At 36.4% G+C, this 27,120-nt stretch overlaps 1 protein-coding gene across 4 annotated transcripts in view; it reads left to right on the forward strand.

Annotated features, from left to right (window-relative positions):
- LOC129727117 (zinc finger protein chinmo) overlaps positions 1–25,623 on the forward strand; it is a 175,244-nt gene extending 149,621 nt beyond the window's left edge. For all 4 annotated transcript variants that reach the window (XM_055684594.1, XM_055684596.1, XM_055684593.1 and 1 more), the window contains 5 exons: positions 8,711–8,931; positions 8,996–9,492; positions 10,599–10,743; positions 10,814–11,018; positions 11,083–25,623. In XM_055684594.1, coding sequence (XP_055540569.1) covers positions 8,711–8,931; positions 8,996–9,492; positions 10,599–10,743; positions 10,814–11,018; positions 11,083–11,303 — 1,289 coding nt within the window. In that variant the 3' untranslated portion in view covers positions 11,304–25,623. The remainder of the gene's footprint in view (positions 1–8,710; positions 8,932–8,995; positions 9,493–10,598; positions 10,744–10,813; positions 11,019–11,082) is intronic.
- The last annotated feature ends 1,497 nt before the right edge of the window (positions 25,624–27,120 follow it).

Raw genomic sequence — 27,120 nt, forward strand, 5'->3', positions numbered from 1 at the left:
CAGAATCATGAGAGGAATCGTCTCTGCGATCCAGACAGAACATTTTTACACGGTTATATACGAGGATATTTTTTACGCGGTATTTTGAATGAACGCGTATTTTTAGGCGCAATTTCGAATCAAACATGTTTCTTACGCGGGATTTCGAATTACCGCGGTTTTTCAACGCGGATTTGATTTACGCGTATTTAACGTGGTTTTTTACGAGGTACGTATTCCAAGCGTAAAAAAAAACTGAGTGTATAGCATAAGACTGAGGAAAACGCGTCGTAATGTGTCTATCTCTTTTCCAGATGAAATTGAAGAATCTAACCAACATCATAAAGAATATTACACTCATCACGAGAGACGCTAAGCTTGCTCCCGTTTTGGATCAAATTGCGTTATTTCTTTCTCAGAGTGTTCTACTTCCTAATTTAATTCTTTAACTTGGTAATTCCATTTTAGAAGTATTCAAAACCTATGTCTGAAATTGATATTGACCAAACAATCGTGTAACTGGATGGTTAAAACATAAAAATTTCTCTTTCAAAAAGATTCCTTTTCAGCAGTTCACACAGGCACTATTATATTATTATTAATTTTATAAAGACACTTTACACTTATCGTGTGCATTCGTGTCTGCACATAGGCACTGATGATAGTTATAAGTAATAACCTATCTATCTGCGTATCTTTGGACGATTTCAACGGTATTCGATTTTTCGTAGTACTATAGTAGAATTAAATAAAAACATTGCATATTCTCAATATCTAATTTCATTTTATCAATACGCTCAATGTAAAATAATTATATTTCAGCCAAACTAGATTCCTGATCTGAACCTTAAATGATATGATTCAGAAAGACCAGAAATCATTTATATATAGGTATCACCAAAGTAGGTAAACTGAACACTGCGACTGTACATGGATCTTGCGTCCTTCTAGCATCAAGCCGAAATTGTTTTAACCTATTAGAATGCGAACAAACTTCTTTGAATATGCGAACAGAATTACAAATTTGAAAAACTGACTCTAACGAGGACAGGCTATTCAACATGACTGACGTCCCGGTTAAAATAAACTCATATATACGTTAGTCGCACTCATAGGTTTCGCATAGATTTCCTAGGATTCCTCACATTGGAATCGTAAAGCGTCCGCAATAAGAAATCCTGACGAAAGAATCCTCAAGAATGCCTTGTATATGAAACTGGGATTCTTGAGTGAAAATCGTGATATGAGAATTCTTCGGATACGAAACTTTTGACTTCAACCGTTATGTACTCGAAATTCTTATATCTGTTGTAATTTTTATTTGATTTCGATGGCCATAGAAACATGATGGCCATGATTCCTAGTGGCCATAGAAACAATTAAATAAAACAAGGTTTAATACCATCCATTGGATGGTATTAAACCATCCAATACTGGTATATTCGGAACCAGGATGATGCCCCAAGACCGGGAAACGACCTCAGACGCCATTCTGAATACTGAAAAAGTTAATTTCAAACTCCGGTAAATATAAATATCTGGCCTAATACCTCCCAATATGAGTATTTCCGGAATCGTAATAATGCCCAGAGACCAGAAATAGGTTCCAGACGACATTTTGGAATTCAAAGTGGCGTCTGGGTCGTTTTCCGGTCTCTGTACATCATTTCGCATCCGGAAATACTCATTTTGGGAGGTATTCGGACATATTTTGTTATTTTTCAGATATCGGAAGTCACCATTAAGGAAATCAAAATGGCGTCTGTGGTTGTTTTCTGGTCTCGGCGCATCATTCCGGTCCTGAAAATACTCATCTTAGATGGTATTCAACCTTGTTTTATTTAATGGTTTCTATCGCAATAGAAGCCCCTCTGGAATCTATTCCGAAAGGACGATTTTAAAGCCCCATTACTAAAACACTCAAAAGCTAGCAAATGGCCTGTGGAAGTAATTTTAAGAACTTTGAACCATTAGTTGTTAGATTCTGTTCAAATATACATATAATTCCCCAGTTTCGGAATATATTCCTGACAAACCGGATATTCGGCTATGAGAGAATTTTTTCGGGGCACTGCTAACGCTGATTTGGTGCTACAAGTAGCAAATCAAGTATCAAGTATCGAATGAAAATTGCAAAAGTTACAAGTACTTTAATTTGGTGTACCGTAAACTGGGGTGACTTTGATCACCGGGGTGACTTTGATCACTATACCTCTTTTCTGAAAATGTGGTAAAAAAGCGCTCGTAGTGCTTGGGATATTTAAAAACAGCAAAATTGTTGCTAAACTTTTGAAGTAGTGACTGAATCTTTTTCAATGCATGCCAGTACTTATTTTAAAAATGTCAAAGAATATTGTTTTCAGTATATTCTGAAAATATTTGAGATACAATCAAAAATATGATCAAAGTCACCCCAGTTTACGGTACCAATTTCCAAATTGTGGGTGTCTCTACCACACGTTCCGTTTTTGTCTGAACAACTTTTTTGCATAATAAAATAAACTTTCGTTTCACTGAACGTGGACGTCAAAAGCACACCTCGCTCAATGTTTGATTTAAATCAGGCCCGAATTTACGGGGTGGCAAATGCCCCGGACCTATCGACACAAGGGGGATCGTGGGCTAAACGTGAAGACAGATTGTAGACCTTTTTTTTGCTCGTCACCTTCCAGCAAAGCGTCAAGTCATTGCAGAATTTAAATTTTTTTTTAAATGAATTTCAAAATTTTTAAGAAAACAGGGCCCCATGAAAATATCTGCCCTGGGCTCCCCAGCATCTAATTTCAGCCCTAATTCAGACGTTATGGCGATTGTAATGAGTTGGTAGAATAGTTTATAAAGAATTCAATAAATTTGAAGGAATATAAATTCTTTAAATTAGCGAATGAGAGAGAAAGAGGAAAAAGAGAGAAATTAAGATCATAGTTATAAATGTCAAAATTTCACAGATCTTCTTCCTTTGTATATTTGTGTATGTATCATAATAGTATTCATGAGCGTAAAGCATAACGATTCAAATTTCATAGTAAAATAATATCATTCATATGGGTAAATGACATCCTCTTCAAAAACGATTCAATCATATATCCGATCCGACAAGAACCAGAGAACCAACAAAAACGGGGTACATTCAGTTCATATGGGAGCTGTTAAGATGCTTCCGGGGTCAAGCTTCGGAAAAGTACTGCGGTGCGACACTATACTGACGACTGGGTTCTCTTTTTACTATAACAGTCTCATGAATAGGGGTCATTCTATGACCACTAAAAAAGCACAATTTTGGTATCGCCCATCACGGAATTAGCTCAAAATTGGAGGAATTATTCATCTTGGTTCACTTTAAAAAAATCCAAATGTTGGTGTCGATTTGAATACCCGCCGCTCTGTGGAACACCCCTCTTTATTGCAAAATAACGCACTTTTTGTTCAAAACCTTTTTATTCTTTTTCGTACAATTCATAGAAGTGAGATGTCCGAAAAATAGATGATGATAGATCATTTGTTAAGAAAATAAACCAAGAAATCTAGAAAAATATATAGTTTTTGACCGAAAGTGTTGTCGGATAAAGTATTTTTGTGTTTTAAATTTAAATTAACAATTTTCAACAAATGCAGCCATTTTTATTTTGAATTTTATAATTTCATCGCGTTCTTTGGAAAATTTTACGCAAGAAACAACTATCAACCTGAGATTATATGAGTCAATCTCGAGATATACCATTTTTACGAAATCAGTTTTGAATTTTTAAATTTTATTTCAAAAAATCATATTTATTGGAAAATGTCTGTTAACTTTTTGATCCAATGAACTACTCAGCAAATGATTTTCAGGATTTTCCTACCTATCAAGGAAGCGAATCGATTTTTTCTGCAGCAGTGTTGCCATTTCTTTCTCAATTATTATTAAAAATTTTCAAATAAAAGTTTTCGGTTCGTTTCTCTTTTTGTCTTTTTATTGTACCTTCGTCGCTATTTTGTTCCAATTTTTTTAACTCTGCGGTACCATCAAACTGAACTTTTTTTTTAATTTTCTCGTCATAATGAAATAAACAAATATGGAAATAAACTTAACAACAATTTACTTATATTTTTATTTAGTTTTGCGTTTTTTCAAATAAGTAATTGAAGGGCGAAAAATCTGGCCACACTGCTGCAAAAAAAATGATTTTGGATTTCTTAGTAACCAAAAACATCTAAAAAATCATGTGTTTTGTTTTTCAGAAATTTTACAATAAATACGATTAAATATGATATGGAGGTAATCTAAATTGGTAAAGTAAAAATTGTATATCTCGAGATTGACTCATATTACCTCAAGGTGATAGTTGTTTCTTACATGAAATTTTCCAAGCAACACGATGACATTATCAAATCCAACATAAAAATAGCTGCATTTGTCGAAATATGTAAATTTAGTTTTTGAATACCAAAATAATCCATCCGGCAATACTTTCGGTCATAGATTATATTTTTCTGGATTCCTTTTTTAAACTTCTATCAGTATTTTTAAAACATCTTACGTCTATGAATTGTATGAAAAGGAATAACGAGATTCAAAACAAATTTTGCGTTATCCCGGTATCCCAATCGACACCTAATTAGGGATTTTTACAAAGTGAACCTAGATGAACAACTCCTGCAACTTCGAGCCCCCAAAACTTCCAAATTAGGTTCCATTTGCTTGATTAGTTCTTGAGTTATGCAGAAATGTATGTTTCATTTGTATGCGACACCTCCATTCTAGCGAAGGGAGGGATGTCAAGCCATCACAGAAATATTTGATTATTCCAGAAACCTTCATTTACCAAATTTGGTTTCATTTGCTTTATTAGTTCTCGAGTTATTTAATAATTTGTGTTTTATTTGTATCGGAGCCCTTCGTTTTAGAGAAGGGAGGAATGTCAAACCAGCATAATAACCTTTCCTGGTCCCAAAATGGTAGTCCCCGTGGCTCTGTGGTTAGCGATGTCGGTTGGCTAGCTCTCCCACACGGTTGTGATATCGGGTTCTATTCCCGATCGAGTCGAGGATCTTTTCGAGCTGGAAATTTTCTCGACTCAGCACCGGGGTATGTTGAATCGTTTTACTTATTCTACACATGCAAAATGTGCCAAAAAAACAATATCGATAACGAATTCTCTCAAATAATCTAGTTGATCGAGACCGCTTTTGGCCCCAAGGCTAAGCGTGCGTTATTGTTTTTGTGGCCCTAAAAACTTCTACATACAAATTTTCACGCCGATTCATTGATTCGTTTTTGAGTTTAATCGTGTCATACGGACAGCGACTTATTTCCGTTATAAAAAAAGAAGCAGAAGAACATTTCAGAAGCTCCTTTCTCATTTTATCGATGACCTCCGGTTCTAAAAACGAAGGATTTACGCATTTTCTGACTTAGTTTTGATCCTGACATGGTTTTCACCATCTCTAACTTCAACAACACTTCCGAAACGTCAAGTTCCGGTCTCTAGATATCAACTTTCTGCCTGCAAACATTACCAAAAATTATCAACTTCATTCAGAACTGCACAAGAAAACTTGACTCACTTATCAATTGGGACCACCTTCTTATTCACTGGTTACACCTTTCTCTTAACAATCTCTCTCTGACCATCTTGTATGTCAAGTTTAGTCGCAATCTTGGATTTCAAAGTGGTGTTGGACTTCGGCTTTTAGTTTCTGGACCTAATCCGGGTTGTACAAATCTCAATATTTGGGAGTATTCAAATACTACGCTTTCTAAAACCAGAAGTCGTGGATTAAAAACGGCGCTGGACATCGAAACTTACTCTCTGGACGTCATTTCGATTCCAAAAATAACCATTTGGCAGCGTCGTTTCCGTGGACTTTTTGAGAGAGGAAGTAGTTCGATTTTCGCATCACTCCCGAGTTGCCATTTTGAATTTCAAAATGTTTTCCGCCACCGATTTCCTGTGTCTGAGCATACAAGACCAATATTGAGGGGTTTATGAATGTTTTCGATAGTTTTATACAGCTCACAGTAACCGGAAGTCGCCATCTTAGATTCATGAATGTTGTTGAGCATCATGTTGGTGTCTTTGTACATCAACTTCCGGCCTCCAGATTATTCCGATAATTCACGAAAAATCTTGACTTTTTAATTATTAGGATAGAGGACTTTTTTATTTTTAAAACGTCTGTGATCACCTTTCCTGTAAAAAAAAAACTTGTAGGTATGCCAAGTTTGGTGGAAATCGGATCAGGCATTCAAGAGTTATACCAGAATGCACATACATACAAAACTTGTCTTTTATAGAAATAAATTTTATATTCTGTGAACATGAATTAAATGTCATTCAGAACACAGAACACAGAAACATTCAGTTAAACTGAGCAAAAATGATCAATAATGTGTAATAACAGTTCTTAATTTGTTATTTCCGGATAATTTTTGTAGAAAATTGATACAATTTAAAAATATGCTATGAGCACAACATGTTTATTTTCAGCGAGGATAATTTTTGGAAAATTTTGTAAGCTTGTTATGTTCAGTTGAAATAATATCTAATACAGTCAATTCGAAAAACCTGAAAAATCTTCAGTTCTAAACGCAGATTTTTTTTCTGCTTTCTTGGTTTTGAAATTGGCTATCACAGAAATGCCAATTTGAATGCCAATAGTGTTATTAAGGTATGAACCATGGCACAATTTTTCACCTCGTCCTTCCTATCGGCGGTTCTACTACGTATTTTAATCTAGCCATGCGCCCAGGAAGACTCGCATAACTATGGATTTCTTGCATGACACACTTTCTATATCCTTTTAAATTAAAATTTGGGTTTGAAGTTCCTCAAACATAAATCCCATTGAACCACTGCAAGAATGTGTCCGGACATATTCTAATTTAAGAGTCTTAGGCACATTGTTTCCTAACATATCGATAGATTTTATTTATGAAGTTTTTGCATTTGTAAGAAGGTAAACCTAAAAATTTGAGATAATGTACAGCATGAAAACGCTAACAAAATTTTAACTAAATCAGTGCATACTGCATTAATTCGGCCATATTTCATTGGAGATCTAGGTGTGATGAGTAATCAATCTCATACTCTTAAGGTGAATCGGGACGTGGTCGCGATCAACTCGAATTTTGCAATCTAATTTTTTCTTGATTTATGAAGACTACGTACATGAAACTTTGATCAATTGTTTTCATAACTGTTGCATGCCTGAAGTAGCAATTCGAGTGCTGTTTATTTAATGGAAGCCGAATTTTTTACGATCAAAATACAGAAGTAAAAATAACTCTAACCTCAAAATTGTATAGGAAAAGGCCAAAATCCTGTTTCTCCTTAACGACAAATTCAATTAGAAATGACTGTATGGCTTTGATTTTGCAAGTACTTTAAACTGTTAGTACCTTTCACCAAATTTATTTTTCTACCTGCCAAATAAATCCCCTGTCGTTAACCTAAATTGGCTGTTCTGTGAGCAAAAAAAAAAAATGCGCGATATAAATATTTTCCTGTGTCCGGTTCTGGTCCTCATCCATACAACGTTAATTCCGAAGATATGCGCTCTCAGCATCAACAGTATACAAAACATCACAGCGTGATTTTTTTATTTGTGTTTACTTTAAACCGCACTGACCAGCGGAATGCATAAGCGCGCACACAAGTTGCATCACTTTTTCTCGTGGGAAGTAAAGTAAGCATAAACCACGGAGGATTGCAAGAGGCTACGCCATAGTAGCACATTCCGGTTATAAATTTCTAGCGTCTCTGCGAACGTCCAGTTCGCACTTCAGGCTGCGGAATGTAGCACCACTTTTTACCGGATGGAAGGGCTCAAACGATTATTGGACGTTGCGTTACAATTTTACAACTATTTTGACTATGCAATAATATGATCGGAGTCAACTCTTTATAAAACAAACCATTTTGCCTACCTTTTGGCGGCCACTCCGCCCCCACACAGCTTTTTTACTAGCGTTATCGGTGATCGTAATACAAACAAACCGTAGAATACCACATGAGAAGATTAGATTTCGACTAGCCGCCATCGGAGGCGCCAGAAAGTTGAAACATACGCGTTGCAACATACGGCGTAGAGAGTGCGGGTGCAATTTGCAGTCACCCCGATCACACAAACAACAGCCAGCGCACAACCGTCATCTAGTGATAAGATGAAAGCCTGCAAGGGGCAGCTGAAAGCTTGACGAATTTCCTGGAAAAGGGCACCCCAAAACCGTGATGATGATGAGTTCTCGTACTCACCGTCACCGTCACCAAAATACAGTCAGTCGGGAGCGTGTTGTTAGTCAGCGCATTCGATGCGCAACTCAATGCGCGCAGTTTTCAAGGTCTTGGCAAACAAATTTTTTGGAAGCTCGTGGTAGCATACGTGAATGCATGATAGATATAGGGGCACCGCGGCAGAAAAAAATTGGGTCGGAAATGAACTGCATGATTTTGGACGGCATGTGGTTTGTTTGCTGATTCAGTGACGATCGATGCATGCTGATAAACGATGAGTATGCTTTCGTTTATTATTTCGTTTTGCGCGAGTTTTTTTAGAACAAGTTAGAATTAGGTCACTGGAAGCACGGCCAGCCTGCTGGTGCAAGACCAGCTGCCCTGCGCTTCGGAGTATTTCGTAATTTGTCAGAAATGACAGCTTCGCTTTTTGGAATGATTCATACTTTTTTTTGGTGTTTGATGTATCTGTTCCGGCTGTATTTGATCGTTATGTTGTTTTTTTCTCTTCTCAGGCACCATCTTCAACGCTCACAAGGTCATCCTGGCGGCTTGTTCAAAAAACTTTGCCGATCTGTTCGAGCGGGCTCCAGTCGGTACGGGACAGATATGCGTCATGCTGGAGGCCACCTCCGCAGACAACATGCACGCTTTGCTTGAGTTTATGTACAAAGGTGAAGTGCACGTGTCACAGAAGGCGCTGGAAAGCTTTCTGAAAGCCGCTGAGAATTTGCAGGTCAGTAGAACCGGATTCCAATCAGTCAACAGTGTTTGTTACCAATAGTTTTGTTTGCCCCCAGGTCAAAGGTCTCACGACAGAGCACGGTAAATTTGCTAGCGCAAACGCGGCCCAACCTCAAACGCCTAACAACCTGCCATCACCCGCCTCCCGCCGGCAGCAACGAAACTCATTGTCGGCTTCTCTCGAGTCCATCAATCGGGTCGTTAAAAATGAACCTCTATCCGGAAGCGGTGGAGGAGGGGGAGGCTGTATAGGTGGTGGAGGCGGCGGGGGTGGTGGAAGTACGACACCGAATTTCTCATCCTACCTGCAGCCGTCCTATCTACCGCAGCCGTACGAATCCTCCAGAAAGCGTTCGATTCGCAGTCCATTTTACGAGCACCAGGAAGCCACCGCCAGAGGAAGCGTACTGCGGGACGGTAAGACCAGCGTCCCCGGCAACGACAGCCCGGTTAGCGGAAGCAAAAATTATCGGCCCTCGAGCAGCGGATCATCGGCAGCGGCGACGGAAGCGGACACGGTACACACGGATCGGGATTCGCCGCAGCAGTCTAAGTGAGTATCGGAGTTTTGTATGTATGGGCTTTGTTGTATGAGTTCACTCGTCAGCTTTGGTGTCCGGGGAAAAATGAAGTTCAATAACTATTGAATCAATATAATGTTTGGAATCACGTATCAAGAAGCCATTTCATAAAAAATAACAAAGCATTTATGATCACTAAATGGACTCAAATAGTAACACTATCAAGAATAATTCAAACAGTTTTTATAAATATTTAGTAGGTATTACAAACTATTCAATAAAACACCATCAAAAAGTCAGACCAAAAAACATCAACAAAAGCTTTTAAGTAAATAAATATCTTTTCTCGTTTTCTGGTTGTTAATCATAAAAGTTTGATCATTAAATTTTGACTGTTGCACTTTGACTTCATACAAGCGTTGAAATGGTGACGAGAATGCAAATTATCTATTCTGTTCTGATTGGTTGTTACGACTAGAAAAGAATTTGGAATACTTGTTTTGTAGTCCATAGTGGAAGATCTTATGAAATAAATGATTCACCAAAATGTTATAATTTTTTTTACGTTTATTGAAGGCTTCTGTAATGGAACTGAAATTGATTACCAATTGACTTAATTGGAAATTAGGTAAGAAACCTCGAACCCCAAACGGAAAACAAAACAGTAGAGGACAATCAAAAAATTTGAATATCACAAAACATTTAAAATTCATAAATTTGAAACCATTCAGCAAAAAAATAATAATAAAAAAATTTGATAAAAATTATTAAAATATGGAACGTTATAATAAAGAAAATTTTAGACCACCGAAAAAATGATTGCGATTTTATAACGCAACTAAATGGCTTCGAAATACAAAAAGTTGTTTAAAAACTATCAAAGTATAATATATTAAAATGAAAATAAAAAAATTATATCTGAAATGACGTTAAAATAGATAACCACAAAAAATATAAAAATCATTTACAAAAAATTTAAATGTGAATTATGTTTGTATTAATTTCTTTGCACGCTCTCTGATATCGGGCATTTGACACGTCCGCAGTCATAAAATTCGTCTTGTATAAGGCACCACTTGTTGATTCCTACACCGAGACCGTTGACACTAGTTTTTTTTCCTTGCTCTACCCTTTGCAGCCGCTATGAGAACCACAGCCCCAGTACGACACATCACGGCAACGGAAATGGACCGGTATCTTCGAACACTTTGGAAAGGGACGACCGAAGCGAACGGGCGTTATCTGAGGACAAGCTGAAAGGTGACATCAGGGAAGGAAATGAGGTACGTATAGGGGGTAACTAGTGCGGCAATTGGGTTAGAAGTAAACTGATATTTTCCGTTCCGCCTCCAGGCTGGTGCCGAGGATCTACGAGTGAAAATGGAAATGCGACCGATCCAATCTCCTTTGACTTCGTCTGCCCCGGCTACACCAACGACGCCGGTGGGATTCATCAATGTGAAAGGTGGGCTACCGGGTGGACTGGACGGAACGATGCCCTCGGTGGACGTATTGACGATGTTGAGTGCTCAGCGGGCCGGAGTAACAGCTGCCGATGGTTAGTAGTTTATTTTTTGATCCCATTACTGATGATAATGGTCACATTTCGGTTATTATTGAAGGTTCTCTTCCGCCCGGAAAGAAGCTACAGTGCCATCTCTGTGATCGCCAGTACGGCTATGAGACGAATCTGCGTGCACACATTCGCCAGCGACATCAAGGTATCCGTGTGCCATGCCCCTTCTGCAGTCGGACGTTCACCCGGAACAACACGGTCCGGCGGCACGTCGCCCGAGAGCATAAACAGCAGGAACAGTATATGCAGAATCAGCTGCATAGCTAAGATGTTGCTGTTTGCTAACAACCGAACGTATGAACGTATATTTGGAGCTTCTGCCAGCAGACCATCGGCTTTAAAACTCACGAGGAAGTAGAAGCTAAACAAGTGATAGGAAAGAAATACGCTGAAATCCGAAATTTACTTCGCAAACAAACTCCTAAGTAAAAACTACCAACTAGCTACTGTAATAGGCAGGACATATGGAGCACGAAACTGGCACTAGCGCTGCTATCGAATTGCTGCTTCGACTTCCAAGAAGGGTACATAAGAGTGCCCACAATTTTGAGATGTATTTTACGCAGTCATTGGAAAGTAATAATACTACCGGAAACCACCATTGGACAGTTTACTGGTAGTATTGCGATTCGTTTGTTTTCGAATCGCTTGCCTCGTTTATTTCAAACCGTTGAATCAATTTTTTCCTTAATTCAGTTTCCTTTTTAAAAATACTGAACTTTGATTTTTTAGATTGCGGTTTTTTGTTCCGGTCAACAATTTGCCCAGGAATAATCGCAACATTTTTTCAACATTTATACAAAACGTTAATCACCACAAGTGTCATTATTTAATAATTTAAAAATAAAGATGATAAACATAGTTGAAGTAAATCAATTCACAAGCGTAACTGATACATAGGCAAGATATTTGAGGATAATTTCATTTTTGTGCAAGTAAACTACACAGATTTATATCAATGAACGATAGTTTCCTCACACAATACAAGTTTAAAGTATCTAAAAGAAATAGAAGAGAAATAAATTATGAAAATGAATATACAAAGTACCTGCTGATAATAAGAAATCATAGTTTAATGAGAATATTTAAATATAAATATACGGATAAATATTTAAATATATTGTAACATAGGAGCGGTTGCAGTAAAGCAGTGGAACCGCAGGGAAACCCAAACTACTCGCTGTCAAAAAGACATTTCAATTATTCAGCCGAAGATGAGAAGCTAAACAGATAGCGGAAATACTTGATCTGTACAAAATAGACACCAAGCTGCAGTCAAACTAGACAAAAACATATAAACGATTGCATTGTTTTTTTTTGCGATAAGTTCTGTTTCGTGTGCTCGGGAAGCACAGAAAGAAACACAACTTTCTTCAATACTGCGAACATAGTAAGAAACTGGGTGCCTACTAACAGATACTACTACTATTACTATTACTACTACACGGATTAACAACAGTTGAAACAGAACTTCTACTACAACAGCTACTGCTCTGTTGCTGCTTAATAAGGCAGCCAAAATAGTCAAATCAATAGAACTATCTAGTTACTTGTTATATCCAATTGATCTCAGTTCAAGTTCCAACAAAGAAACTATTACACACACAAACAACCCCCGAGAACCGAGAAGCAATTTGCGGCTCCTGTTTACTGGCAGAATGTGATCGTTTCAAAGCAAGGTCGCAGTTTACCTCGCTTAGCTAAAACTGACAGTACACATTGAGTAGTTCTGTCAGCTTTGTTTTTTTTCATTATTTTTCTTATCCCCATTTTGACCAAAAATAAAATACATCTCAAAAGTATTGGAAAGTGTGGGTGACACGACAAGAAGCGCGCTCGTAGTACCAAATTCGCAGCCATCAGTGATAATAAACACAAAACAAAACCGAAAGGACTTTGTTTTTTATTAGAGTTTTTGTTTGCCTGTCAAGAACAGCAAGATGCATAACAGAAAATCAAATCAAAACTAATGTGCTCATATTAATGTATAAGTTTGAAGGAAGATACAGCAGAGAATAGAGATCCCGATTGGATCTGATCTCCGAACATGAAGACAAGCAGAAACTATTCAAACGCAAGCGATTGAAAGGAAGAAAACGAAAGAGAGAAAGAGGAGGTTAATTCTGATTGGATAATTGCATTTGGAGTTACAGATTATTTTTATTAATAGCTTTTCCTGTTAAGATGCGTCAACCGAAGTTACCTATATATAGCAAGACAGCAAAATTTTTATTTGCGCTACAAAGATGCTAAAGTGAACATTTCTTTTTTTATGTTAACAATTGAATAAGTAGTAAGCAGCAGTCCTTTAGCAACAAGTATACTTTTAGTGTCAGTTTTACGATACCAGAACGCAATATTACGCTCGAAGTTTGGAGCTGCGGGCCCCACTTCAGACAACGTTGTAGATTTTTTTAAACGGTACCAACTAATCAAGAGCTATTTAATTTATTTAAGCCATATTTATTTGTTCTTTTTTCCACTCGCGAAAAGCATTGTTAACTCCAAGCAAACCTTCCATCTAGCTCAATTTTCCGCAACGGAAAAGTTTCAGTACAGATTGAAAGCGTTATGGATATGAGTTGTTCATAGTTAAACAAAAAAAAAAAAAACAAAATAGGTGAAATGAAACAATAATAGTGATATTAAAGAAAGTGTACCCTTATTGAAATAGACTCAACATTACATAACATCTGTTAAACCCAATAGTAGCAGCAATACACAAATATAAACTTAACTACAAGGAAGAAAACTTTGAGTTATGTTCGGGATCGGCACAAACTTGTCTGCTGAGCTGCTGGTAAGCACTCTGCGATAGTTTGTGCCAATCGAAGAACGGTTCCCGAGAGCAAAAAAAAAAACAGTTTGTTTTAAAAACTGCCATTAATAGTCACTGAATACCTCATTTTTTTAAGTAGAGATACATTCTCCTATTTTATTTACCAACAAATGAATCCATTTTCTTCCTTATAGTTTAGATTGCGACAAAAGTCATAATCAAACAAGCAAACCATAAAAGATTGATGATCATTGAAATCAACTACCTCCATTTATAGCAAGCAAGCAAACATAAAAACAATACATAGTGAGAAAGCATTTAAGACACTTCTACTGCAATAGAGCATTCGTTTTTTTCTGTCATTGTTTTTCAAGAGAAACAAAAAAAACACAAACATATTGCATTTTATAACAAAACAACTTACTTTAAGTCACATTTCAAAGCAGTCTCCAGCAGACTTCGAATCGGTTCAGGATTTTCGTTCGGAACGAGAAATAAGAAGCAGGGCATAATAATTTAAAATTTAACGTGTTTGCAGCAAACAGTACACTTTCACAGGCATAAAGCATCCAAATTATCAGTTCAGGCGAGCAAAGAGAAAAGTTTCGGATTAAGGTAAAAGAAGAAAAGAAAACATTAGCAAGAAAGAACAGCAAAATTTTTTGGGCAAAGTTGAAAAAACAAAGAGATATTTCGGACGTATAAAAGGACGATTTCGGGCCGCAAAATGCCACAATCGAAAATGGCGATAACAGATATGCACGTTTGGACATATAAACCAGGATGAAATCGAACGAGAAAATCAAGTGCGAGCACTTTAAAAATTTTATTATTAAGGACAAGTCGAACAGAGAGTACCAGCGAAAATCGGCAGCAAATAAAATCCGTTCCATTTTCGCGTGAGAAAGGTTTAAAGAAATGTTTGAGGTAACTCCTCCTCCCAATCTTCTGTATATATTACTAGACTCTGCGATGCAGTAAGAAATAAAAAAAAAACAACACTTAAGCGAACAACACATATGAAAAGGTTACACACGTACACACGTAATGCGGGGTACGAGAAAAGCAGATGAAGGAACGCAAGCTGCATATAAAAAAACACAAGTGAAGACAAAGCAAATAGAAGCTATAAAATAGCTTGAAAAATTGAAATTTAATAAAATTAAATTTGAAAAAAGAAGCGATGAAATGGATATAGTGGAAGCAAAATTAAGTATAACCGTAACAAGAAATCTAATGTCTAGAGTGTAAAACTTTTTGATGAGAAAAAACTAAGTAACCATACCCTTTAGATTTAAAAATTACTGGATGAAAACTATAAATATTACAATGAGATAAACATAACTACTACTAAATCTTGCTTAAAAATTCAAAAATTTATGTAAAGTGGTGACATAAAAACACAGAACAAGTTTGTAAATAGAGTAACTGGGCAGAGCAGACAATGCACATAACAAACGTTTAGGCTAAATTCTGGGCAAAAAATGGAAATAGGTAAAACAAAAACACAAGTTTGGATCCAACCCAATAAAAAAGAGGAACTAGACGAGTTTGAGTTTAACTTTTTCGTTTCTACTTGTGTGGAGAGAAAAAAAACACACACACTTTCACATTTTTGGCAAAGATCGTTTCGGTATCGTAGTTAAGCTTAGTTAGAAATGTTTAGGCAAAAACGTTTTCAAAATTAAACCAATTTTTAAGCAAAATTCTAAATTCTAAAGTAAATTTTCGTTGCTGTTTTTTGTTGGGCTAAATGAAAATTATAACAAGTAGAAAGAGAACCATCCGAGAAGGTACCTCCGCCAGAACTATTACGCGGGGTGCAGAGTGAGGTGTTGAAACAAAAAAATAACTGTGTCACCAATTTACATTGCACTAAATAATCGTCAAAATTTACTAGCTATTACGACTAGCATTTTCGGAAAGCATTTCGGCATTTTTTCGGTCTTACATACAAATCTATTAGTTTTCGGCGTACGTCAAATCCCACTAACTAGACGCAAATGGAAGAAATAAAACGCGGCTAAAGCAGACAGTTTCTTAAATTACAATTTTTCAGCTTCTAACCAGGCTTAGCGGGTGGCGTTCGTTTTCTGTTGTACAACGCAGAGGCGGGCGCTGAAGCAAAACCACAATCGCATTTAAGCCTTTTTTTTAGAGGGGAGCAGAACGAACATTCGGTTGATTTCTTGTGTTGAAGGAAGAATCGATTCGTTGAAAATAACTTGGTTTAATTTTTTTTTTAACTTTTCGGTTTCACTACTGTTATTTGCAAAGTAAAACAAGAACTTGCGTTAGAATGCAAATGCAAAAATCTATTTGCATAGAAGTGTAAAGTTTAGACATGTAAATGAATAAAAACTCAACTAGTCACACGTGCAACACACTCAGGTACAATAAAATAAAAAAAAAAACACAACTGTAAGCGTTTAACATTAGGGATAAACTTTTGCAAGCAAAAAGCAAACAAAAAACTTTTAACGTAAGGGTAACCCTTTGAAGTACATCTGTAACAAAGTTAATTACAATAACAGTAACTTTTAAGTTTTTTCTCCTCCGAGGATTAGTTTTCGTTCGTTTCCGATGGCTTAAGTTGACTTGTGCAGGCTTGTTTGTACTAAACAATGTGTAATAGTAGAAAGCACAGAGAAAAACAAAGAAAAAAACAAAAAAAAAACAAACCCAATCTATGAGAATAGTTATATAGCAAACTAATGTTAAGATAGACGAAGAAGGATATACTTAACGACGAAAATACGTAAGAAGCCGATATAGCTTTTCATGAACGAAAAAAAAACAGACTTACGATACACAATTGAAGAAATTCAAAATTGACGAAAACAAAATCAATCACCAAATTGCACACACAACAGCAACACTTTTTTGCGGCGCAATAGTTTTTTCGGAATACTGATTTTAGAACATCTTTCGTTACTAACTCTTTATGAACTATGACAGTTTGCAAAATAAAACATGAAACAACAAAAACAACAACAACAACAACAAAACAATGTTTGTGACTAAAACCACACCACTTTAGAGCTGCCAGCTGGTGCGTTTTCAGAATTTTAGAGGCTCTCTTCGAAAAGCACGATTTTTATTTCCTATGAAACGATCAAGTTTCTTCCCAAAGCAGAAGCTATTTAATTGAGGCTACAACAACAAACCACAACAACAGCATGGGAGCGCTAGAGTGCACTCAAAGAGGCTCACAAATGCATTTTGTGCCAATGTTGCTTACTCGAAGGTGAATGTATCTGAGCGCCGGCTAGAGCAGCTCTGAACCGTTGATTCTTTAATATTTACGATAACCGGAGAGAAGTAAAAAAAAAACTCCAAGGAAATCGCAGGTAACTGATATGCAATAAGCTAGTCTAATTTTGTTTGAAAGATCCCCAAGATTCACACCTCCCCAATCGAAGTATGATCCTGGAAGCAGCGAATAAATGCCGGTGGGAGCATGTGATCCAGTTTGACAGCTCACCCAGTGGGAGTTGCGAGTTGATCACAACCGCTGTCTATTAACAGCTATCAATGTTTTATCGTACATTCTAAAGACTGCTGATTACTATTACCTCATTTTTATGTACATCTAAAATAGATTTTACTTAATTAAGTTTGTACTGAAATACTGACACCACAAACCGTTGACAGCATGTAGAGCAGCTGTCAAGCGCAGTCACCTCCCGGGGGTTCTGGAAACCATCGCGTCATTTATTCGCCGTCTGCAAGATCGCTACAAACAGCCTTAATGAACTTAAATAGTTTATATCGATGATACATAGTGGAAACAGTTGAAGTATAGAGTTAAGCTCAGTATTCCTTGTTTTTAATTTGTTCTTTTTCTTTACTGTTCGATAAGACCAATCCGCCTTCTGGAGGATTCGATGGGGGGCGGAATGATTTGCAATAGTTACAGTGAAAAAAAAAGTTGACCGATGAGAAATAGTTTAAATAAGCAAAGGGACGAAGGTAAAATACAATTTAAAATAGACGAATTATTTATTGAAAATTTGCATTTTTTCTTCAAAGGATGAAAAACAGAATCTTCAGAAGGAAAAAAACTGATAAATATTTACAATATTTCTAATGAAACAAACAGATAGAATCATATACAACAAACAGTTAACAGTACCCTTATACAGTACTGACAATAGTTCATTTTTTTGTGTACAATAGTTAAACAAAATGGATCAAACAAATCAACATACATACAGCTTCCACATATGAACTTCAAACGGATATATGTTATGCACCGCTAATAATAATAGACCATGTCAGTTTGATGGATTTTTTTCGCAACCGATGAAGCAACTTTTACACCAATTCCAACAACTTTAACTTCACATTCATTCATAGCATACTCGCAAAATCAGCATCAAGTTTTGACGCATTTATCGTTCACTCCTTACGAATGCCCGGTACCAAAATTGGCAGGGTTTTTGAGCGATAGTTCGGAAGTGACGACGCTACATCAAACGATGATGATAATAATAGTTAAAACGACGAGTATTTATTGTTATTATTATGAGACAGCATATTGGCGGTAAACATATTCGGAAAATAGTTACAGATCTGAGCAAGTGTAGATTTGTTTTACAGTGTGGCTTGCTAACTGCAATTGTAATAAATTATTTATTTGTACATAACCAAACTTACCAAACACACATCCACAACAACGAGAGCAACAACAAAACAACAACAACAACCCTAGGACACAGACTACAGACACTACAGGACATTGGACATTCTCTAACAGACACTCGGACATGCACTTAGATTTAATTGTGTTGTTTCATAATTTTCATCGCACGAGTACCGCGTATACTTATCTAGTAACAAACAGTAGAAGCGTGGAGAAAAAGGGTCATTGAAAAAAAATCTATAATATCTAGCAACTAGTTTCGAATCCCACCGGTTATTTGATAGTTGAAATAGTTTAAAGCAGAACTTTTTTAATTTACTTTTCCCCAGGGGGTGCATGCGCCGTCCGGGGAAAGCCAAAATTGACTGCGTAGGCCGATATTTAGTATTTAAAGTTTTCCATTTCTTCTACCGAAACCCCCGATCCGGATTAGTTTACACAACAGTCGTGAGGACGATGCTCTCTCTGTCCCTTGGAACCCATGGGAATCTTTACCGCAAACAACACAATTAATTTCCTCTTCTCGAACAACCCGGAAGAAAATGTACGGAACCTTCATCTGGACGATCGATCGTAACTTAGAATAGCGAAGTGATTACGTCGCTTTCTATAATAATACCGATACTAGTTATCGAGCAAAAAGTAAATCACAAAACAAAACGTTTAGGCCCTTACCTTCTAAATTTTTACAGTTAGGTGTGTTCTAGATTTTCTGGGTTTTGGGAATTTTCTATTATGAACTTTAACATATTGGACAAGTTAGCACTTAGAGAACTACAATGTTGAATGGCAGCGATTCTGCTGGGAGAAAAAAAAAACCTATTCGGAATTATGTTGTAAATCAGCTCTATCTTACATTATAGGTTCAATAAGGCAGTACTAGTGGGCGCAAAGCGTCCATATGGTTGACAGACGAAGAAGTAAAAAACTGCTTCATCAAAGAATCAGATGTTACCATTTAATTTACTATGAGTTGCTGCAACGCAAATGTGAATTGGGAAAAAAATAAAATTAATAATTTGAGTAAGAGAATAATACAAATATTGAAAAAAATTATGCAGGCTAAGCAAGAGCCCGCCGCCCCGTAAGGAGTTCACCAAGCGTACTAAACATATTATTTTTCAAGTTCTAGACTAGGCAACACACTCTGATAAGCAAGCGACATTGGAATTAGGCCCCAGTTGGCTGAAATTGCGGTAATATCAGGCTAAAAATTGGAGTCTAAACTAAAAACAAAAATCGAAACAACAACAAAAAATTGCCCTAGCAGACATAAGCGAGAGAGAGATGCGAAAACATAAATATCATCTATAAGTGTCTTAGCGAAAAAAAACACTAGCTTCGTTAAGTCCTGGTTTCTACGTAAACCAGGATGAGGAAGTAAGGCAAACACAAGGTTGCAAGAACGAAGTTGAAAAAAAAATTGAAAACCCTTTCATAAGTTATTTTTAACTTAATACTTTATTAAGTTTTTGTAATTTTACAAACCTTTGTTTTTTAAGTTTATAATTAGTCGGTTTAAGTTTTTCTTTTCTTCTGTGTTACAACGCGTGTGTAAGAAACTGAATGAGTAATCAAAGCCCACTTTTTTGGTCGGCCCCTCAGCCCAGTTTGCTGAGCATGGGGTGCGAGCGAGAGAGAAAAAAAAACACGTCCAACTATAGAATTTCGCTTCACTGATTAATCGGACAGTTTGTTCACACACGCGCAGGCAACGGCAGTGTAGCAAGTGTATGAGAGAAGAAGCAAACCATATTACTTTTGATTTTATAACGTCAAAGACAGAAAAATATAAACCCGAAAGTCGGAAATAGTCACCTTTGTGTTTTTGTTTTTGGTAGATTTTCCTTATGTTGTTTTGATTTACTCGAACCCCGATGTAATATACAAAAAATCCCTGCAATTTCTTTCACTTTCCATTTCTGTTATTTGATTCGAATCATTTCATTTGATATATTTTGGGTTCTCTTTAAAGTTTTTTTTTTAAATTTTGTAACGAAATTAATAACCTAAATCAATATATAATCAACTCTGGCTCCACTTCCCAGAGAGGTTAAGGTGATCGAAGCGCCAATGTTGTAGAACGTGGTGGCATCGAAAGACTGGTTTGAGTCTCGGCTGTTGCCTATCACTAAAATGGTTTGTGAGCTTTCGTTTTATGCTTACCTATGCTTTTGTAGCTTGGTAAAATATGATTATGCGGAATCGGTAAAATGAAAACTAGTTGAAGCTCTAACTAAATTAAGCACAAGCTATTGATTTGATATATCTAAAAATTTAATTCTGGTATATTTGTTCCCAGCGGGTTATCAATAGATCGTAAACTAGGGTTCAGGGTGGAATCGTTTCCCCGAGTGATAGCAATTTATATAATGGCGGTGGTCAACAAAAAATAAACAAGAAAGTATTGTTTTGTGCGTCTTTTGCTCCAGAACCTGGCAATTTAAATAAACCCTTGGAACCAAATTCAAAAATTTTAAACGGTATTATGGAACCGAGAGAGGTCTAATCAGTTTGCTGGGTGATGATATTTAAATCAGAGAGAGCTCATTTTATTCCACTAAATCGTACGTTTCTTTAAAGTATGTCGTGAAGAAATAGATCTTCTTAAGCCGCTGTCCATTATCATCTTTTTCGAGGCAACGTATATGGATATTCAATACAAGTGAACTGATTCCAGTTCTCTTCAACTATTTAGACAAGCAAGAAGCCGTCATAGCTCGGTTTATGTTGTAAATGCATTGAGAAACCATATCTTTCAACTTTCTTCGCTGTAGAAATAGGTGAGCTCAGCTGCTCTGATTCGCGCAAATACTTCTTCCAAAATTTTGACTGTTTGCAAACCTGTCTGCAGGCTTGTTGTTCTCCTCAATACGTGGAAAGTGCAGAGTGAATATTCACCGTTCACTTCTTACCCAGCATGAGCGATGCGTATAGTAATTTTTTGCACCAAACTGCTTCACTCTGCTTTGTGCTGTGTTTCTGTCGCTCGCAGAAAAATAATGCGAAATGCACAGCTGAGCGAAACAAAAGTGGTGAATCATTTTAATGACAATGCACAGACAATGGTGAGATAAATTCGATAGCATTCGCAGAGCAAACATGCGTGACAGGCGACTTGATTTATTTACCACAATCTACTTTCTTGGCTAGATTTGCCCCTCATTTGATATTTGCTAACTAAAACACACCGTAAGAGCACTGCAGTCAGTTTGTAGTAATTGAGCGTATTGTCCTTTCGCTCAGATACACACGATTCGCTGCTCTTTTCAAGCAAGTGCGTCGCTTTGCCCACCAGTGTGAGAGTAGTTGTTTTCGTAGTGGAAGATATTCGCTTACACACTAGTGATTCTCTGAGCAGAAATGACTAGCTTGTCTGTCGGAGTGGTGGCAGCTATATTTCAAATGTTGTATTATTTTTTTCACTACATATTATTGCGCGAAAAGGAGAGCTTGGAAATGAATCATTCGAGCGCTCGCTGAGCAGTCGATCGGCATTAATTTGAGTACGAAAAAAGCGCGGTATTACAGTTTTATGTTTTCAGACTTCATACATAATAAAATGTAGATGAAAAGGATGAGGAAGGATACTAGGGCAATTGTTTTGTCCATATTCTTACAAATACAGTTTTTTAGTTTTTTGGTTGCTCTTCATTTTAAAACTAAAACATAAAACCGGGTTAGAAGCAGATTAAAATGAACTTTTTTAGTTTCAAAATTAGTTTTAGGCACTTGTTGATATATTTTATTGATATTTTCTTGCAAAATTGTCTTCATTATTCACACCAATCATTTTAATTAGTCTAAGGTAACCCTTCTTTGAAGCGTGCATGTAGATACCTGAATGAAAACAAACTCGGACACGATTGACAGCAAGACGACGACAAGAAAGTACTGGACACAACAATAGACGCAAGTGCTAGCCGTCCATTTACCGATTAAGCGAACTTGATCGACACACTTCCTCATAAATGTTTTTTTTTTCTGTCTGGTTTCAACATTCATTACCATTTAATCTACAAAACCCTAGTTCAAAAATTTCGTGTAAATAGAGCGCACATCACGTAAGGCTCAGACAATAAACTGAGCCACTTAATTTGTAGAAGTTGCTTTCACGTTCACACACATAAACAACCACATACACACAAACACACACGAACGTACATTAAAAAAAAAAATTCATCAATGTTACAAACCTTGTACATATATAGCCACCTATAGAGGGCGAGTGCAAAAGCAAAACGAATCTCAGATGCCGACTGTATGACGATCACTGTGTCGGTCGAAGTCATATTCGGAGTAGGATTAAACAAACAAACAAAAAAAAAAACTCTTTAACCTGTGTAGCTGTACGCGTGAGAGTAAATGTTTTAGATGAAAAAAAAGAGAAACTGATATAACATCATTTATGTGGCAACACCTGCAGCATACAAAAAATAGGAAACGCATCCGCTGTTCTATTAAAAAAAAACACGAAAAATCTCAGCAATACGATCTCTACATGATATCTAAAATAACTCTAAAATTAATCATTACTGAAGTAAGACTTTGGCAATGTTCTTACTTTAAAAACTCTACCTTTAGGCGTAACGACTAAGAAAATGAAAATACATAAAGTATGACGATGTTCAGAACCGTATTGTAACGACAGAAGAAAAAAAAAAACGCAATTTTGGACTAGAATTTTAATTTATATTTATATCGAAATTAGATTTTAGCGTTATAAGTAACAATTCCTTCATAGAAGATGGGCATCATACCAGTTTGCAAGTAGTTTGCTTGAAAATTCCCCAAAAGAAGAAAAAAAATCAAGAGATACGATCAGAAAGAAAACATAAACCATACTACCAGTTCACGAGATATAAAAAATGGTATACCACAAGAGGAGTCATAAGTTTAAAGGATGCAACTATTGTTAGAAAACTATCATAAAGAAGATGTGTGTATCTGAGTAATCCAAAACCAAAAACCCAAAAAACAAAAGCTAAAACCGACGGCAAAATTTAAGAATAAATTTAACCCTTAGATGTTTCGATGTAGTTTGACATTAACAAAAAAAATGATGGAATCGTGCAAAAAAAAAAATTTAAATAATTTTAGAAGAACGTTTCCACCAGCAACAAAAGACAATTGTTTCAACATTACCTTACACCGAGTCATCGCGTTCATTTGCTCCTGGCAACACTAACAGTAACATCAACTCATGTAATGATATGTTTTCCGGTGGAGTTTAGCAGCAGTCACTTGCCAGCAAACACGCAAGCACACACACACAAACACACAAGTTTTGATTCATAATCGAAGAAAAAAGTACAAAACTGTCTTGAAACTAACAAAACAATGTAAGAAAAAGAAAGTGAGCAAAATTTACACTGATAAACAACACACTTTTCGGAAGTACAAAATTTCAGGGTTCAAATTAAATCAAGCATTAAAAAATTATAAAGAAAGCCAGAATAGAAATCATAAGCGAAGTTTTACAAAAAGACATCCAGTACGGATACGGGCGCAAAACAAAATCGGTTATATTATTACGTGAGAGATGAAATCTATTACCCGTGTGGCAGTAACAGTAGAAACAGTTTGGTTAGGCGGGACAACCGCTGCGAACGGAAAGGAAGAAAGGAAAAAAACATACGTAAATTTAAGATTTAGAAACTATGATACTAGTAGGAAGACCACGTACACATACTATAAGTTGAAACTTTTCGGCAACTACTCAACTACATACACACAGACTCGCGTTCATCTGGGATAAATTCCTATTCGCCTCCACACAGCAAAGCAAAGGATCCATTTTTCAAAACGTTATTTTCAGTTCGAACTTCGTGTTTCATTTCGGCAATGTTTTTTGGAATTGAAATCACTGTAGAGATCCACGTGTAGGAAATATTGGCGGAAATATTTTGTGTTGTGCTTTTAACATAGTTTTGTTTTCTAATAAATTTCTACATGTGCAAGCTTAGGGCGTTCCATTTGGGCATAGCCGAAATACATTTAAAAAGTATACTCAAAATCCCTCTGTATACGAGTAATAAACAATATATTACATATTGGAAAAAAAAAACTTTCGGGCCTTACAACACGAACGATGCGGCAAAGTTGCCCGCAATGAGACGCCGAAAGCTCCACGCTTGTTTAGAATGGTTTCGTTTTCCGTTGATCTGTTTAAATTCTGATTGATGAAGTAACAAACGAACACCATCAGTGAACAAAATAAACAAAATTGATTGGTGTTCATTTGGACGCTCGATCCAGCAATCGACCCTAAAAACAATAATTTACATTTCACTTTGTAACTTATTTATGTTGCACAGAACCTTGATTACGTTAATATATAATTTACTTCTTATTTCAGTTACTTGATAGCAATTGATTATGAGTATGGAATAATATTTATGATATCTGTGATTTTTAAATACAATGTAATTAAATAGTAATAAAGCAAATGGATACTGAAACAAAAACCAGACAGCTTATTGATCACTGTAGTTTGTCAAACGGAAGGATATTCAGTTTTCTCGAGTGCTAGAAACCGAACGCGATATATAGATGCAACAGTTTCAACAGGATGATTAAACATATTTTGATACATTCACCAATCGTCGCAGAGTAGGAGAAGCTGTGAAGATTATTGACAAACACATACATACGGTTATTTGATTATTAAAACCCGAATATCTGCGTATATGAGGTAGTCTAGGCGGCACTCTCCATTTTCCTTACGGGAGGGTTGGCGTGCCTTTTCAACCAGATTCTATACATTCAAATATTTATTAAACTTTCAAACTCATCATTATTAACTGCTTATAACAGTGAGAAACAACCACATTCAACTCATGTATTTTAAGTATACATTTTTTTACGAGAAAAAAATTCTATTTCACACAAATAGAAAAGGGAAAATAAGTTAAATGTAAAAACAACTGATGAGGAAAGTCATATATGATCGCAGAATTGCCATAGAGGAAGCATGAAACGAATACTGATATAAGAAAAGTTCACGGTAATATGCAAAATAAGAAAAGCAAAACAAAATCACTGACAAACATTGATCCCATTAATTTAGAGAAAAGTGGATGCAAATAATAAATAAACAGAAACTGGATATGATAATTTATATATGAATATTATAAAAATAAAAATTAATTTGTTGCTATAAATGGTCACTTTTCTGCAAACCAAATGTTATCCGAAATCTTGTTTGTTGTTTATGTTTCTCCCACACGGTTGTGATATCGGTTTCGATTCCCTATCTGGTCAGGACCGGCGTCACACTTATTTCTCGAGTGGGTAGTAAGCAATAGGGAAGGTTCATGGGTGACTGGGTGAACCGAAACAATCGTTCAATTGTCCCGTTCACCGCAAGTCCGGAAAAAAGAGCGAGAAGACCGGCATTGATATCCACTTAATAGTCCCCCTGATTGTCAGCCACAGCAGCACCTTTTAGGGGAACTAGGTGTGTCAAATAAACTTCACTTCGGAGCTCACTTCCTCCGTGGAGAAAATAAAATACGAAGTGCCCTGCCAGTCGTTGCCATCCATGTTCAGAAGGTAATTTTCACAGTTTGGCCGGTGGCACTCACCTCCCGACCAAGCGGACGCAGCGATGTAGCCACTTTTCCCTCGGTATTCCTTTTCAGCATCCTATGGAGCTTCCCTTTAAACTTGATAAACGAGCTGCGAAACTGCTGCTTTCCCATACCACACCAAGAAACATTATCAGAATTTAGTAAAAAAATGACGTATTTTGCTGCCAAAAAAGGTTTGAGAAAGTTTAAAGGTTTCGTAAAAATGAAAATAAAAAAGGAAATTTACAACGCTCATTTTCCAATATTTTTTCCACTTTTATATTTTCGACGCAAATTTTCGACACTGCAAACGAAATCGACAAAAATAGCATTTTCACTGTCTCAAGTTGAAACGACCTCTAGAGTCAGCGAAATAAGGAGTCTGATTTAATATCAAAATTATTTCATTTGAGCCAATTCATTGCATGAAATCGATGAACTGTATAAGCATCTATGCTCATACTAGCCAACAATCATTGTCAACTGATTGGAGCTGAAAGTCTCTTTCATTCTTTTTTCGTTGAAAATTGCAATTAAAAGATTTCAATTTCAACTGAAAATCCTTTCATGATAGTAAAGTTTTGCAGCGCTGCGGGTGACACTGAAGGTCAGTTCTAACTTGAAACATTGAAAATGCTGTTTTTGTCATTTTAGTTTGCATTGTAGAAAACTTGCAGCCAAGAAGACATTTAAGGATATTCAACAACTGCTGTTGATGCTTGTGTTTCAGAAGCCCGATTGAATGCGAATCGCATGCCTGTGCTGCCTTTATGCATGAAAATAAGATCATCTCTTCCACGGGAACAGTATGATCTTCTTCTACTATATAAAAATGGAATTCCGTAACGCCTGATCTTATTGATATTATTTCCTTCGTCTTTGAGGTGTACAGGAACTACGTAAAACATGCACAATAGGGCGCCAATCATCGTATGGAAAAAAGTGACCAGAAAATTTCAAAAAAAAAACCCCTATACAAAATGTTCACCTGCTCGAAAAAACACCCTATGCAAAATTTCAGCTCAATCGGACTTAAAATGGGGTGGCGCAAAGCGATTGAAGTTTGGCTTTTTTGAAAACCGAAATATC

This window comes from Wyeomyia smithii, chromosome 3 (assembly GCF_029784165.1).
Source record: "Wyeomyia smithii strain HCP4-BCI-WySm-NY-G18 chromosome 3, ASM2978416v1, whole genome shotgun sequence".
NCBI lineage: Eukaryota > Metazoa > Arthropoda > Insecta > Diptera > Culicidae > Wyeomyia > Wyeomyia smithii.